Source organism: Ursus americanus, chromosome 30 (assembly GCF_024610735.1).
Source record: "Ursus americanus isolate L20-20 chromosome 30, mUrsAme1.1.p, whole genome shotgun sequence".
Classification (NCBI taxonomy): domain Eukaryota; kingdom Metazoa; phylum Chordata; class Mammalia; order Carnivora; family Ursidae; genus Ursus; species Ursus americanus.
Window position 1 is genome coordinate 15,249,685 of NC_142156.1, and position 16,307 is coordinate 15,265,991.

Here is a 16,307-nt window from a genome sequence, read left to right on the forward strand (position 1 = left end):
CTGCAGCCTTTAATCACTTGACAAAGGACGTGGGCATTTAATTCTGTTCCAGGAAGGGATTGAAGAATTGCAAACGGTATCAGACTTATCACAGTTTTGTTAAATTGTGACAATTTCATAAAAACGACTACGTGAAGGGCTGAGTATGGTGCCAGACAGGCATTTGCCTCGTTTCATTGCACTTGGCTTTCCCAAGCTTCACAGACACTGTGTCTCTTACAGATTGCGGGTCTGCGGCGACCCCACACTTGGCAGGTCTGTTGGCACCACTTTTCCAAAAGCATTTGCTGATTCCGTGTCCCTGTGTCACATGCTGGGATTTCTTGCAATATTTCAGACTTTTCACCACTACTCCGAGGGTCGTGGTGATCTGGGAGCGGTGATTACAGCTCGCTGGGAGCTCAGGTGCTAGTCAGCATCTTTTAGCAATAACGTATTTTTTAATTGAGGAAACGTACATTTTTCGAGGCACCGTGCTACGGCACTCTTAACAGACGGCGTAGTGTAAACATAACCTTTATATGCACTGGGAAACCAAAAAAATTCGTTTGACTCGCTTTACTGTGACATGCGCTTAACTGAGGTGGTTTGGAACCGAACCCGTGATGTCTGCGGTTTGCGTGTAGTGAGCGCTCCATACGTGTGATTATTTAGTCATTGGCTGAAAGCACAAGGTGTGCAGTCCGTCGGAGCTGGCCCCGGATCCCAGCTTCACATACCCTTCTGTGTGTCTTTGGAGACGTTCCTTAACCCCTCTGAACCTTAGTCTCTTTTTCCGGAAGGTGAGGGAAAGAACAGTTCCTACGCACGGGGCCGTGGTCAGGATTAGTGGTGAGGTGCCACCGTCCGCTGAGTCAACGGCCCCCCAAAGATGGCCAGGTTCCGATCCCCAGAAACGTGACTGTGTTACCTTCCTGACAAAAGGGATTTGCAGGTGTGATGAAGGGTCTGGAGAGACAGAGAGTCTCCTGAATTAGGCAGGTGGGCCTGATGTCATCACAAGGGTCCTTATAGGGAAAGAGGGGGGCTGGGGGGGGGCCAGAGTCGGAGGACATGGGATCACAGAAGCACAGCTGGGAGTGACCGGGAGCCACAAGCCAGGGGATGCCCGTGGCCCCGCCGACACCTCGATTTTAGGACCCCGTGCCCCAGAGCTGTACGGGGATGGATTTGTGTTGCTGGAAGGCCCTCGGCTTGGGCCGCTGCTCCAGCAGCAGCAGGAGACGACTGCCGGCGCGGGGCCCGGGCCTGCCCGAGGTCGGGCCCTCAGCCATGGCGGCCGCGTTCTGGCGTACCCTTGCCCCGGGTTCGGCCAGCCCAGACGCGGGCCTCCCTGGTGACACCCTCCTGCGTTGGCACCCTTGCCAGCTGCCCGTGGAGTTCCTGCTGCTGCTCACCGTCCCTGTCGTGGACCCCGACAAGGAGGACGGGAACTGGAAGCGGCCCCTCAACTGCCTGCACCTGGCCATCAGCCCGCTGGTCTTGGTCCTGACCCTGCAGTCGGGGGCCTGTGAGTATCCCCTCCCCCAGGCCAGCCCACCTTCCTCCCCCCACATTCCAGAGTTTTCTTTGCAACCGCACCGCTGGGGCCCTGAGCCCGCGGCGGAATCCTGGGCATATAGCAGGCACTTAATATATGCTTGTACCGTAAGGGACACCAGCGTCCCACGCTCAGCTGGTCCAGTACTGCCGGCCACAGATGGAGGCTGCAAACTGGTGACCCTCAGGCTAGGTCCAGCCCTCTGCTCGCTTGCCTGCATTAAAATACTTGGAGATTTCGCATCAGAATCCAGGTCCGGCCTTCTCCAGAAGACCTGGGCCCCATTCCCGAAGGGAGAACTGACTGGCGCTGAGAAGGGCGCCCCCGGTGGGGGGTTGTCCGTGGTCTGCAGCCAGGCAGTCCCCTCCCTTGCTTCTTGGGGGACCTGGCTGGGGAATTGGAGTTTTCTCTGTCTGCTCCAGGCTGTCCTTGCCCTTTCCGACCTGATCTGGCTCAAGAAATGCCCAGTGTTATCAGGCGCCTTCCGACTCCCGCCGCTCGGGCTTCTTGCTGTCGTCTGCCTTTAGTATCTCATGCTGCCCGCTCCTCTCTGTCCCCTGGGCGTCCCCTGGAGGTGGAGGAGGTAGGGCGCTGGGGACAAATGCATGGCTGGGCATGGCATTTTTGCTGTAACAGGGTCAGCAAATTCCCTGTGGGGCGCCTCCCAGATTAATGGGGGGAGGGGACACTGTGAGAGAGACCTCCAGGGCTCCGTGTGACCCCAGGGCTGAGAAGGGCGCCCCTTCGGGGTGCCAGCTGTCTGGCTCGTTAGTCTTTCGTTCCCTGTTGAGCAGATAAACCTAGCCTCCCGGGCCAGGGCACTGCCAGGGACTCGTTTTCATCTTTGGGGCTTCTTAAAAGAGTAGACCCCAAGCATTAGTCACTCACAAGCCATCTCTTTGATTTTTCTCCCATCGTCTACTATTCGATTTGATTTTTCTGGAATCAGCTGTTTTTAAACTTAAAGTTATTGAAAAGGAAGCTATGTCACCCGCACCAATAGGAAACTGGCTTCATTGCCAGTAAATTCAAGGTAGCTGCGAAGATAAACACAATAAAAGTAAAGCATCTGAGCCTGGAGCCTTTGTTCCACAGGCCCTGTAGCAGGTGTTAGAGACGTTAACAGACCTGTTCGCGCCATTGGAGACTTTCTCTGAGGTGGAAGTCGCTCGCTTGAGATGTGATTCTGGCCTGGTAGGGTTGTGTCCACATATCAGCACCATCTGGTGATAGCAGGTCCGCGCTGCGGAGATACCGGTTCAGGCGAAAGCATTTATGACCCCCTTCTGGGCTGAGCCCTGGACTCAGCTCCCTGCTGGAGGGGGTGTCGTGTCGGCCAGCAGAGCCTCCCGGCCTCCTCCCTCTCTAGGCAACCCCAGAACCATCTTTCTAAAGCGCTGCTTTTCCTATGTTGTGGTCACTCCTCCACTCAAAGACATCCATGGCTCCCCAGTGCCTCTTGGTCCAAGTCCACCCCGCCCTGACCATCTGTAAGGCAGCCACGCTCCCTGGTCTCTTCTGTTCTTGCTGGCGTCCACCTGCTTCGTTCCTTCCCACCCAGCTCTCCCCTCCTCCCCCTGCGGCCCTTGTACCCTCTGTCTGCTTATGCCTCATCGTACGTACACCCTCAGCACTCAAAGAAGCCCTTCCCGACCACCCCACACCCCAGCCACTTCCTAAAATTCACCCAGAACAGACCTGGCAAACACAGAGAAAGGGCGCCTCGCGCAGGAGTCGGGTTCGAAAGCTGCACTACCGGCCAGAACCGCGTTCAGTCAAATTACCTCCTGACATTCCCGCACGGGGTATGGTGGACACGATTTTGTGTGTCAGCTCCTTTGTGTAAGTCTTATGCCAGCTGATGTCGGAGAACCAATGAGCTAGACTGAAGAAGAACGACAGGAAAGTCTTGATGCCAGTGTCTGGGCAGCCAGACCATCCACTGCCTTTGAGACCCGTACTGACTCCCTGGTGATGGAAGGGGTCGTGTGTGGAGAATTCTAGAGAGTCCCGTCTGCCTGTATGGTTTTCCTCTTTTCATGTTTTGTTGTGAAGTCCCTGGAACTTTCATAACTTTTTAAAAAAAGATTGATTTATTTATTATTTTAGAGAGAGAGAGTGGCGGGGGGGGGGTGCTAAGGGCAGAGGGAGAGGGAGCCAGAGAATCTCAAGCAGACTCCTCACCGAGCATGGAGCCTGATGTAGGACTCGATCCCGTGACCCTGAGATCATGACCTGAGCTGAAATCAAGAATCAGATGCTTAACCGACTGAGCCACCCAGGTGCCCCCGGAACTTCTATAACTTTGAATGGGTTGGTTTGTGGAATGGACTTAGCAAGAGAGCAGGTGCTGGGCTCCAGGACCGGTGGGTAAGGGTTGGGTTCGACTGTACAGCTCATCACTGGACTGATGTCCATCCACTGGCAATGCCTGGCTGGAGGGTGCTGCCTTGGAGCTCATGACGGTTGATTAGTGATGTCTGCCACAGGCATGGGAGAGGACAGTAGTGGTGAGTGGGCTTAGCCATTCCCATCCTGGTCTCCCAGCAGAAGCCTGGGGAGAGTCTGTCTTTCATATTGTCTGCCTACTTTTCAATGTGGCTAGCTTGAGGGCAAGGGCTCTGTCTTTAATTCCTCCCCCCCCCCCCACCGGAAGCGAACGCCTGGGATGGCTCTGGGGACATTGTATGTTCAAACAATCAAGTGTAAGTGAATTTTATCCCTGGATCTCTCCCCCAGTCCCTCCCACTCATTCTGGGGAAGGGGTGTGCCTTCCAGGAGCAGGGGCCAAGCTGAAGCGGTGGAGTACCAGCTCCCTTTCTTGCCCTCCACAGATGGCGTCTATGACATAGGTGGCCTCGTTCCTGTCTGGGCTGTCGTGGTGATCGTCGGCACAGCCGTGGCTGCAGTGACCTTTTTTGCCACATCCAACAGCGAGCCCCCCAGGTTTCACTGGGTAAGAATCCCATCACTCCAAGGTGGGGCGAGGGGACAGTGGAATCTCCCAGGAGGGCGTGCTGTTCGTGCCCCCGGGGCAGATAGGCCAGGAATCCCTTTCTGTAATTTAAAGCCACTTTGGAGAGTTTTGTTCCTTTTTGAGGTCTTTTTTTTTTTTCCTTTGGTAATAAATTTATCTTACTGAGATATAATTCACATACCATAGAATTCCCCTATTTAAAGTGTGGGTTTCCGTGGTTTTTTATTATATTCACAGACTTGTGCCCCTATTACCACTATCAGTCTCAGAGCATTTCAAGACCCACACCCATTAGCAGTCACTTCCTTCCCTTCTGCCCGCACCCCCACCCCCGTCCCCCTCCCTGTCCCCTTCCCCCACCAGTCTGTGTCCTGTGTCCGTAGAGTTGCCTGTTTGGACTTCTCATGGAAATGGGATCATACGATACGTGGTCTTTTGTGAGTTTGCATCAGGTTGTCAAGGTCATTCGGTGCGTTAGTCGGGGATTAGGGAGTCACTCCTTTTCACGGCTGAGCACCGTCGGTGTTGCGGGTACAGCACGTTTTGTTTTGTGTTCACCATCAGTGGACATGGGTTGTTTGTACTTTGGGGATGTTAACAAGAAGTGCTGCTGTGACGTTTGTGTAAACACGAGTGTCTGCAAATAGGCTTTTGTTTCTCTTGGGTGCATTCCTGGGTGAAGCTGCGGGGGCAGACGTTACGTTTCACTTTTTGAATAATTACCAGACTCTCTCCTGCCACGCTCTCGGGGACGCGCGTGCGTGTCCCACAGCCACGTTCCAGGGATGGAATTGTCCAGTGTTTGTGGGGTTTTGGTTTTTCCATCCTCTCCACCCTGCAGCCCGCTGAGGAATTTTTAGGCAGTTTTTCAGGATGTACTCTTCAAAGTTCGCTTAAAGTTTAAATTTTTTTTTTTTACTATTTATTGATTTAAAAAATTATAACTTTTATTTTGGGAAACTCTTGAATGTGTCCACCCAAGGCAGGTCGAGTTTTCAACCAATTGTTTAGAGAAATCGTGTCCAGCCAGTGTTTTTCCTGGGTTTTGAAGTACCGCACACACTTCAGCATGGATGTCCCTCAAAGACGCAGCGCTGAGTGAGGGAGGCCGTGTAATGATGTGTCTCGAGCAGGCAAATCCCCGCGGACAGGAAGCAGAGCAGTGGAGGCCGGGGCTGGAGGACGGCTGGGTGGGATGGGGAATCACTGCTAATGGGCATGGAGTTTCTTTTTGTGGTCATGGGACAGCATTTGGTCCCTAGACTAGAAGCCAGAGAAAGCTTGCCGAACTCTTTCCTGGCAAAACAGTACTACTGAGCTAACCTTTTACGGAACACTTACTGTGGGCCGAGCACCAGCTGCTCTCAATCTATTAACTCGTGTATGCTCATGACAATCTCAGCCGGTGGGTACTGGGGTCGCCCCATTTTACCGATGAGGAACTGAGGCCGGATCCCTGTTGGGGACCGGATCCCTGTTGGGGACGGGCCTTGGTCCCATCAGCGCCCATTCCCTCCGCAGCTCTTTGCCTTCCTGGGCTTCCTGACCAGCGCCCTGTGGATCAACGCGGCCGCCACCGAGGTGGTGAACATCTTGCGGTCCCTGGGAGTGGTCTTCCGGCTGAGCAATACTGTCCTGGGGCTCACGCTGCTGGCCTGGGGGAACAGCATTGGAGGTGACTCGGGGACGGCTGGGGTTCCGGGATGAGTGCAGCCACGTCACTGCTCTTTGCCCCCTTGCCAGAGCACACGTGAGCGGGGCATCTAGGACACCTGCCCTCAGCATGTGCTTGGGTCCACTCTTGTTTTGGAGTGACCGTCACTGGGCCTTGGGGTGAGATGGCCTGAATCGTACCTGGGCCAAGAGACTATAGATGCCCCAGCTTCTTCCCCACTCCCTAATGTGTGGACATGTGGCTCCCCAGAGTTCAGGCAGGACATGGAGCCCATGGCAGTCAACCATCCTGAATGTGTACATGGATGTGTGACATACGCAGGCATTCACACATGCATACATATACCCTTCTCTAACTATAGCTGCCAGGTAGGGTTGGCTAAGTTGTGCACTGCACAAGAGCATCCAGACAAGGAGTCGGGGGGCTGAAATCTAGTTCTCCTTCCATTCACGTTTTTGGGCACCTTTTCTGAATTTGTGTAAAAGTGCTGTGCATGCTAGCAGTAATGGTATGTCATATCCCCAGAGTTGCCCCTGGTGGGAAAGAATGGGGTAGAAAGAATCAAGGAGAAAATTGTGTCATGGGATGCTGTGGCCGCAGCACCCAGCTAGCTGGTGCAAGGCCCAGATGGGCATTCATCAGTGTTTGTTGACTGAATGACTGGGTAACAACAAGGAGTGAATGACCAAAGAGGGCCAGGAGAGCCACTCACCATTCAAAGGCGTCTCTCTGTTTCCATGCAGATGCTTTCTCAGATTTCACGCTAGCCCGCCAGGGCTACCCGCGGATGGCGTTCTCAGCCTGTTTCGGTGGCATCATCTTGAGTATCCTTTGTGGGGCTGCCCTCCCCGTGGCACGGGCTCCGAGGGCCATGGGTGTGCTCCGTGCCCCACTCCTGGGATTGGCCCTTCCTGTAACACCGGGGGCAGGAGACACAGCTGCTGGGGCCTCAGCTTCCTCATCTGTAAAATGGGGATGTTGAGAGGACCGACCTCAGGCGGATTGTTGTAAGGACTGAATGAGGTGACAGAAATGCGTGGCACGTGGCAAGCACTTGGTGGTTGGCAGGTATTATAGTTAGGGCCGTGGTATTTTTTTTTTAAAGATTTTATTTATTTATTTGACAGAGATAGAGGCAGCCAGCGAGAGAGGGAACACAAGCAGGGGGAGTAGGAGAGGAAGAAGCAGGCTCATAGCGGAGGAGCCTGATGTGGGGCTCCATCCCAGAATGCCGGGATCACGCCCTGAGCCTAAGGCAGACGCTTAACCGCTGTGCCACCCAGGCGCCCCAGGGCCGTGGTATTTTTTATAGATACCCCCATGCTGAGCGTACATGTGCCCTGTGGAAGACCCTCTTCCTCTTGCTTCTAGATGCCATGGTTGATGATGTTAGATGTTGGCAAGCTTTTTCTGAAAGGGCCAGAAAGTAAATATTTCAGACTTTGTGGGCCATACCAACCTCTTTGGCAGCTACTTGACTCTGCTGTTGTCGTGTGAGAACAGCCGTAGGCAATACAGAAATGAATGGACATGGCTGTGTTCCAATAAAACTTTATTTATAAAAGCGGACAGTGGGCCAGATGGGGCTGCAGGCTGTATCTTGCCACCCCCTGGTCTATCTAGACAAGACAAGGATAAGCAAGCAGCCTGGGGCTGGGGGAAGAAAGGTCTTTGAAAGTAGATGGTCTTGGGTGCCCGTGCTGGTGCCCCCACGTGCTAGCTTGTGAGCTCGGAGCTCTGTGCACGTCTTGCTCTGTGCACCAAGCACTTCCTTCTGTCAGCTCATTCCCTCCTTACGGATATGATCGAGTGCAAAATGCACGCTAGACCCTCACCTTCCTAAAAGGGCTAACACTGGGCAGGCTCTCCTCAGAGAGGGCGTTTTGGGGGTGGGGGTGCAGAGGCCATAAGGAAACCCGACGGACATGCGGTTGGGGCGGTGGGGCGTTGTTCCGGCAAACTTCCTGAGCTGGGCCACAGATCTCCTGGTGGGAGTGGGGCTGGGCTGTCTGCTCCAGATCTCCAGGAGCCACGCGGCGGAGGTGAAGGTGAGTGCCGGACACTCCTGCAAGGGGCCCCTTCTCGTGCGCTCCCCCCGGGGGAGACCATTCCCATCTCAGCGGCGTATGCTTGCTGGGGAGAGGTGTTGTCTGAATTTGTGACAAGCCTGATTCGTAGAGTGTTTTAAAAATATCTTGAATAGAGGGTTGAAAAGATGTGTTCCTTACAAGTTCATGGAGTAACTAGGAAGTAGCTTCGGGAAGGGGCAAGAAGGCCCTGGATTTAGGTAATGGTCCCATCACTGAAGTCTCTTGCTGTGTGATTGTGGGTGAATTAGGACATCTCTGGGCCTCAGTCTCCTTGTCTGTGAAGTGGGGTTGATGGTCCCCCACCACCCCTGCAGGCCTCCTGGGTAGCATGCACAAGGTAAGGGCCAAGCCGAACCCCTTATCCCAGCATTGCCCAGAGGACAAACAGGATGGGGGACTAAGGCAGCCCCTGCAGGCGGGAGCCTGGCAGGTTTGGAGAAGGTTCTGAAACACATCGAATGGAGTAGGTTCTCATGTTTCCAGGATGCCCAAGAATTTCCTGGGGGTGCATGAGACCTCCAGTCCGAGGCATTCCACAGGGTGGGGCCTGGAAACCTGCATTTTAAAATAGGCTCCCTGGGGACTGATGAAGCTAGGTCACTTGAGAAAGCCTGTTCTAACAAAGGCTGAAAACGCCAGCACTTGCCGGGGCAAAGGGAGAGGGAGAGGGAGAATCTTAAGCAGAGGCTCGATCTCACAACCCTGAGATCTTGACCTGAGCTGAAATCCGGAGTCAAGAGTCGGGCGCTTCACCGACTGAGCCACCCAGGCGCCCAGGAAAGTTTGCTTTTCTGAAAGGTGAACACCATCTGCAAATTTTGTTTATACTCTTCATGGGTTTACTAGGTTCCCTTTATTATCAATTCCCAGGCAGTTGCAGACTGAGGCTTCTGGGTTGGCTCTATTTCTTCCTTTCTCTTGCTCTTTGTGGCGCATGTGTGCACGCGGGTACGCATTCCACTGCCTTTGTACCAAGTTTCCAAAATGCTCCCGCTATTATGTACGACGCAAGGTATCGGGGAAGGTCATCGGGAAGGCTGGCCGTGGGTCGTGTTGGGTGGAAAACACAGGTTGCTCTTAAGCACTACCTGGTGTGCGATTCCGTTTCTGGTTTCAGAACTGCTGTGCAGGACTGGCGTGTGTGTGTGTGTGTGTGTGTGTGTGTGTACGCGTGCGCGCCCACACCGTGTGTGCAGATACGTCACAGTGAGCGGTGAGGCAGGATAGGGTGTCGTTCAGAGCTTGGAGGGCGATTTGGGCTCTGTCCCTCATTAGTTTGCTCGTCCGTGGCTGGGGGTAACGGCGCTCCCCTCCCAGGCGGTGGGGAGATGGGAGGCTAGATGGCGCGGGTAACACACCCAGCCCAGTACCCAGTGTGGGGTGAGACGGACGTGAAGTCTGAAGGCAGGGAAGCGGGAAGAGGACAATTTCACTTCGTACTCTTGTGTAAGGCTTGAGAAAGGCGTGTAACACATGCATGTCACCGCCTGTATTAGTCTCCTAGGGTCGCCGTGACACAGGACCCCAAGTTAGGGCGCTCAAAGCAGCAAAGTTCAAGGTGGGACGTGGCCAGAGGGGCCAGAAGTCCTTCCCTGGCCCCTAGCGAGGGGCGGGCGACGGGTGGCTGCGATGACCCGGCCTCTCCCCCGTTGCCCCCACAGCTGGAGCCAGATGGACTGTTGGTGTGGGTGTTGGCGGGCGCCCTGGGCCTCAGCCTCGTCTGCTCCCTGGTCTCGGTCCCACTGCAGTGCTTCCAGCCGAGCAGAGTCTACGGCTTCTGCCTGCTCCTCTTCTACGCGAACTTCCTCGTGGTGGCCCTGCTGACCGAATTTGGGGTGATTCACTTGAAAACTGCGTTTGAGTGACGCCACGTGTTGGGGCCGCCTGGTGGCCGGGAGGTGTCACTGCAGGCGGCCTCATGGACGTCTGGCCTGGGTGGCTGCGAATGGGGTGGCTCGGGGGACCCCGCTGCCTCTGCTGGTGGTTCCTGGCTGCTGCCCTGTGCAGAGAGGACAGCTAAGCCTTGTGTCTGGGACATCGGAGACCGGGCTGCGCTGTGCACAGAGCTGCAGACAGAAGGGAGCCTTCCTTGGATTATCTGTGGAGCCTCTGGGGGGCTGCGTGCCTTCCGGGCCGGGGTCGGAGGACCAGCTGAGCGGAGTGTTCCAGCGCCTGTAGTCCTGCCTGCTGCCTTCCTGCATCTTTTCCTCAGGGCTCACTCAAACCGCGGCCACACCTGGGCTCGGGGTGTCAGGGCCACGCAGATGGTGGGCAGAACGCGGTGGGCCTCAGGCCAGCCCGGGCTGAGTTCTAGAGCTGCACCGTCCGACAGCAATAGAACGGGAAACACATACCAAATTTTGAAAGTTCTGGTCGAGACGTAATAAAAGCCAAAAGAAACAGGTCCTACAGTATATGTATTAATGGCTCCCAGACATCAGCATATGACACTGGCCCCATTGTGGCCGCCATGTTGGACGGCACAGCTCTAGCCTCTACCTCCAGAGTTGTCTGCTGGCTGTTGGCAAACTCCTCTGTGCCCTGAATCTTGGGTTTCCCCAGCTGTGAAACGGGCATCAGTTGGACTGTGCCCTGTCCTACCTCAGGGGGAGCCCTGGGCCGGGGTTCCAACACGGGACTGAGTGCTCCCCAGTGCCTTCCCGCGGTCAGCTGTGGCCCTGCCTTTTCAAGAAGCAGCTCTTCAGTTTGCCCGACTGCCTTCTGCCAGCAGCAGCAAAGCGATTCAACGGTCTTTTTTCCAGTGAAAAAAGTTATTAAATATTTCAAGCGTACAGAAAGCAGCACACCCATCTTTTACCGGTTCTTCCTTACCTGGGCCAGGTGAGGAGTGGTTGGGTCCAAGGCCAAAGGCTTGGGCCCAAGGTGGGGTCAGGAACAACTGTGGATGGGACCCCTCCCCTTCCCCCCATGGTACTGGCAGCCACAGAACGTCACTTGGTCGAAGTCACGAGGCGGCAACCACGTTTACAAAGCAGAGGCTTCTTTATTAATATGCCAGAAATCTGGAGACACAGTGGGTTTTTCTAGGTAACAAATCACCGATGTACAAAACCTTACAGCGTTGCTCCCGCTATCCATACAAAATGATTGTCACGTGGTGTGGAGTAAGGCTGGGTTGGGGGAGGGAAGCGAGGAGGAGGGACCGGGTGGCGTCCCCCCAAAGCGGGACGGGGGCACAATGCCATCACGGCCAAGGGCAGGTTGGCCAGGTTGACCTTGGTTTCATTCGGCTAGGACGTGGGTGGTGAGAGGGCATCTGAGCTGGATGATGTCCTAGGTCCCTCAGCTCGCACAGGCCTGGGTGACCCCGAGGGGCCAGCTGTCCTTAGCCTCGATGACAAAGGCGCCCACTACTGGCCAGAGTCCGGCCCGCAGCATGGTCGCCGCTGCATTCATCCCATCCAGCTGAAACCAGGGCCTTTCCCAGAGGACAGGGCTGGAGGGAGGACTAGATCCCACCAGTCCTGGTACCACCCCCCACACCAGGGGCCTCAACTACCCTGGCGCCCCTCCCTGGTTCACCAGGGGAAGGGACTAGATAGAATGAGGCTTGAACACTCAGGGCAGAGGACCTATCCTCCTTTGAAAGCTGTCCTTTGACTCCTGATTCCAAAATACCCATTTCAACACACAAATGCTAAAAGGCACCCAATTGTGCAAATAAATAAAGTTCCTTCTCTGGAGAGGGCAAGGGGTTCTGGCCTGAGGCTCGGTGCAGAGCTGTGTGTGTTGGCTGGTGGCCCTCCAGAGACCAAGAGGACAATGCCCGTCTCCTGATGCCCCGTGGGGATCTCCCTGGTTCACTGTTTCCCCGAAGGGCTGTGCTTTAAAAACAGAAACAAACGTCTACCACTCCTCCCCCGATGAGGGGCACAGCTGTGCAGTGCTGGCTCTGGGAATCAGCCCTTCCAGGGCTGCCCTCGAGAAGGCTTGGCCTTCGAGACAGCCGGGGAGAGGCAGTGGGGGAGCCAGCATGGCACCCCTGGGATCAGGCCATACCCTGCTGGGAAGAGGGCATGGCAGGGGGAAACTTCTGCCCACCCACCTTCCTCCTAAGTCCTGGCAGGCAGCGGCGGCATCTGGAAAGCTGGGGTTAGACAAGGATGCCCAGTGGGGGCTGCTTCCCCTGCCCCCTCCCGACCCCATTCATCCCACTGCCTCTGCCTCCTGCACCATGCTCGGTTTGCAGCCCAGGGGAGCTGAACCAGAGCTCCCTCTGCTCTGACCCTGCTTCTGCTGCCACCAACAGCGCTCACGGAGGCTGCCAGCCCCAACACTGGCTCTGGATTCAAGCACCGGTCCTACCCCAACGATGCTGACCTCAGGAGAACCCCCACAGATACGGGGGGGGGACTCGATCAACTGAGGGCTCACCTGAACTCAGCTGTCCCAGTGAAGAACCTGGGGCAAGCCGAGTCCCCAATCTGGCCTCAGTGGAGTCCACAGAGGGGACTGATCAAGGTCGGGGCTGGGGGGTAGCTGTCCCAGTGCACCGGCAGGGGCTCAGCCGCAGGCCTGCCTGGACCTCCCCGGGTGAGCATCTGCTCCGTGCGCCCCTTCCCAGCAGCAGAACCTGACGCACAATGTGAAGGATCTGCCCCCCGTCTTCAGCAGAATCCCGGGTTAACCAAGATGTCTCTCTGCCGGCAGAGAGAATCACAAGGAAAAGGGAGCTCGTGGAGAAAGCCCAACTCAGGAATGGGTCCGGTGGCCATCAGCCCGGCCTTTGGCTTGCTCTCCTCCCCCTGAGATGCTAAAGGAGGCCATTCTAGAAGGATCTGCAGCAACGAGGGTTAGACCAAAGGAAGTGTGGGAGAGAAGGCTTACAGAGCCAGGATGTGAAATTCGCGTAGTCTTGCGCAATCTCGCGCTGCCCAGCCCTGGCTGAGACCCGACCACATGGCTATGATCACACCCCTTGATTACTCTATCCCTTAGGTCCTAGGCACTGGTCCCCCAAAGGAATGTTCTATTATATTATCATATATAGAGAAATACTAACTCACATCCTAAGTGGTTTTGTCCCTAAAGCAGGCCACAGACACCCCGTGACGCGGGCCGCAGGGAAAGTTAGTGGGGAAGCTGTCAGCCGGGACGCGAGTGTGAGCGCAGCATCGGGAAGACGGTTTGGATCTGGCCTAGGGAGGGCTGGCCCACTTTGAAGGCGAGCCCCGCAGAGATCGGCAGAATCTACCCAAGTGGTCTTCTGGAGAGGCCTTCTGGAACTTTCCACGTTAGGAAGAGCTCACAGCGGCCTGACCCCCCAAACCAAATGACCTCTGGGGTTAAGAAAAACAGGGCACTGTGCTTACACACCAAACCCCATCTTGTCTTTTTCTCTTCCTATATATAAATATGTGCATATATGTGAATGCGTGTGCGTGTGTGTACACACACACACGCGTTGTTTTTCAATACGTCGTAGTGAAATAATACTATTGTGTTATTGCATAGAAGAGACGGCTGTCGCGCGCTGGGGTTAGGTGATGGTCTGGGCGCGCTGGCGGCTGCCTGGGAGCTGCTGGGTGGCGGGGACCTGGCCGCTGCCGCCGAGCTGCCTCTGCCGCTCCTCTTGCTCGCGGGCGTGCTCCTCGTACCACTCCTAGAGCAGAGCGCAGGCGGCGTGCTGAGCGGGCTGCACCCCTCCCAGCCAGCCCTGCGCCTGCCCCAGCCCGAAAAGCGCCCCCTGCCCGGGGCACACAGCAGGCAGCGGGAGCCAGCCTCAGGACACCAGGACCTGCTGGGAGTTCTGCATATGGCCCAAACAGAAAAATTACCGTGAAATCTTTGCCTTATTAATTAGAGGTTTGCAGGCCTCCTTATAAATATTCTCCTTGGCACGTATCATCTCTAAGCGAGGCCCGGGTAGTCATATCATCCTCCGTTTGATTGTGAACATAATCTTTTGTCCCTCACAAAGGGATTCCCCGGTGTGAGCCCTTCTGAGCTTGGTGGGAACCGTGTCCTCATGATACGCCCAAGAAAACCGAGGCTCAGAAGTTGTGTGAAGCTGGATGAAGTTGAGAGCCTCTCCTAACCCCCACGTTGCTTTTGCTGCCCTTCAATGAGGCCGTGAGAGCATTTGCCAAAAAACTGTAACCCACCTAAGACCCATACTGTCATGTCATCTGACATTTTCAGAGACGGGGTTCAGGTGATGAAGGAATGAGAAAAGCTATCTTGCGTGTTTAAAGAATCTAAGCCACAGAACTTGAGAGCCTAAACAAGACGGAGAGGTACAGAGGGGGACACTGAGGCCGGGAGTGGACAGATGGGCAGAGGACAAAGGACAGCAATTGCGTGCGTGCCCACATGCAGTCATCTTCTCTGCTTTCTGAGCCAGAGCCTGTCCCCCTTTCACAGGTGTGAATGGACTGAGGGACTTGCCCAAGGTCACGGAGCCCGCCATCAAACCCAGGTTCATGTGAATGTCACATGTCTGCGGCCCCAGTTTCACGAACCACCACGTGTCCGTACCCCTTGTGTTCTCACAGAGAATGTGAGAGTCAGCTCGGGGTACTGTCCCTGCCTTGTAGGCATGGACACTGGTCATCACTGTCCCAGGGAAAACAGAGGGTTTCTGGCCATTAGGGTGCCAGAAACAGCAGAAGCATGATGGGTGGTGTGGGAGACTCTCCCCTGAGCCCTGGGACCCGGAGGCTGAATGGAAGACCCAAAGCAGAGCTCGTGGGCTGGTGGCCTGTGCTCTGTGGGTTCTGTCTGGAATGCAGGGTGTCAGCCCACATGGGGTTGCTCGATCGTTTACTTAGCTGCCCATGTGGAAAGATGGGGAGATTTTACTAAAAAAAAAATTGACTTTTCCCTTCTCTTAAATTAGAACTACAACAAAAAACCCTCAAATAGCCAACACACCCAAGAGACCCAAGGCCCAGGAGAATCTGATGACCTAATGGCCGCGACCAGAGGCCAACCTCTCTGACGAGCCCTGCCCTTGCCAGCTCTCGGGCCCCCGCACTCCCTCCTGACTGTGACGTCCCCTGCCGTCCGTACGCACTGCACCTGCGGCTCTGGCTCAGAGTAAGACATCGGGGTAGGTTCTGGAGAATGCTCAAGCGGCAGGGCCATATAGGAGAGCTGCTCGTGTTGGGGAAGGACCAAGGGTCCACGGCCGAGCATGAGCCCCGCCCAGCACTGCGTCCCAGACACCCCTGGCAGCGATCCCAGTGGATGGCCCCGATCCCCGCATTGAGCCTCCCCCACTCCACACTCAGGCTAGGGACAGGAGGGCAGCCTCCACTCAGCAGCAGGGAGGCCCACCCCCAGGCAGGAGGGTCTGGGCAAGCGGGGGCAGGGGCGCGCCTACCTGAATCTCCTCTTGGTACATCTTTAGGCTCAGGTCACTTTTGGTCCTTGATCTCCGTCCCAGAAATACCACGGTGTTTTGCTAAAAAAGAGCAGGGGCTGAAGGGTCGGCCCGAGCGCGGGCCCTCGTGCCCTGCCTCAGCTGGCTTGAGGGGATGACCGCGGGGGAGGCCCTCCAATAGGCCAAAACCTGCCCCCTCCATCGGAGGCGGCCCCGGGGCTCCTCACCTCATGCTTCTCCATCTGGGAGAGGACCTTAAGCAGCCAGGCGATGTCCGAGGTGGCTCCTCGCGCCTCCCGGTAGAGCTCCAGGACAGCGACCAGCTCATCTTTGGAGATCTCCTTCTCGAGGGTGATGCCACCGTCAACTGTGGGAGGGGAGGCCAGGGCTGGGAAGGAGGCTGGGGCTCAGAGCCCCCCGATCTGGCTTTGTCTGGTTCAGCCCTCATCCCTGCGGCCCTGGCAGGCATCCTAAGGTTCCCTCTCCGAGCAAACCCACTCAGCATGACACGCCCCCCACCTCCTGCCATCTGGCACGCACGTCCCTTCCCCTCCCTTTGCTGCGGGTGCCAGGGGCCCTGGTTGGGCCAGCAGCTTATAGGGGACAGAGGGTTTCGGCAGGGAGTCTCTGAGCCAAAATGGTCAGATGGCCTGACAAGACAGAGATTTGGAAACAATGAA

General features: G+C 55.9%; 2 protein-coding genes and 1 long non-coding RNA gene across 11 annotated transcripts in view; 1 reads left to right on the forward strand and 2 right to left on the reverse strand.

Annotated features, from left to right (window-relative positions):
• SLC8B1 (solute carrier family 8 member B1) overlaps nt 1–16,307 on the forward strand; it is a 33,350-nt gene that overhangs the window by 11,833 nt on the left and 5,210 nt on the right. For 3 of the 4 annotated variants that reach the window (XM_087857324.1, XM_087857326.1, XM_087857327.1), the window contains 5 exons: nt 1,369–1,510; nt 4,375–4,496; nt 6,039–6,192; nt 6,936–7,016; nt 8,173–8,240. In XM_087857324.1, coding sequence (XP_087713450.1) covers nt 1,369–1,510; nt 4,375–4,496; nt 6,039–6,192; nt 6,936–7,016; nt 8,173–8,240 — 567 coding nt within the window. Of the gene's footprint in view, nt 1–1,368; nt 1,511–4,374; nt 4,497–6,038; nt 6,193–6,935; nt 7,017–8,172; nt 8,241–9,943; nt 10,688–16,307 lie in introns of those variants that run through there. The other variant, XM_087857325.1, reaches the window with a different exon arrangement.
• On the reverse strand, nt 6,039–7,973 carry LOC148107441 (uncharacterized). The gene is made up of 3 exons (XR_015722327.1): nt 7,526–7,973; nt 6,905–7,154; nt 6,039–6,172 (listed from the first exon to the last, which is right to left on the reverse strand). It is a non-coding gene; the product is annotated as an uncharacterized LOC148107441 (long non-coding RNA).
• The window catches only part of TPCN1 (two pore segment channel 1), a 58,761-nt gene continuing 53,720 nt past the window's right edge, over nt 11,267–16,307 (reverse strand). For all 6 annotated transcript variants that reach the window (XM_045776280.2, XM_045776272.2, XM_045776276.2 and 3 more), the window contains 3 exons: nt 15,855–15,994; nt 15,628–15,708; nt 11,267–13,905 (listed from right to left, as the gene is read on the reverse strand). In XM_045776280.2, coding sequence (XP_045632236.1) covers nt 13,783–13,905; nt 15,628–15,708; nt 15,855–15,994 — 344 coding nt within the window. In that variant the 3' untranslated portion in view covers nt 11,267–13,782. The remainder of the gene's footprint in view (nt 13,906–15,627; nt 15,709–15,854; nt 15,995–16,307) is intronic.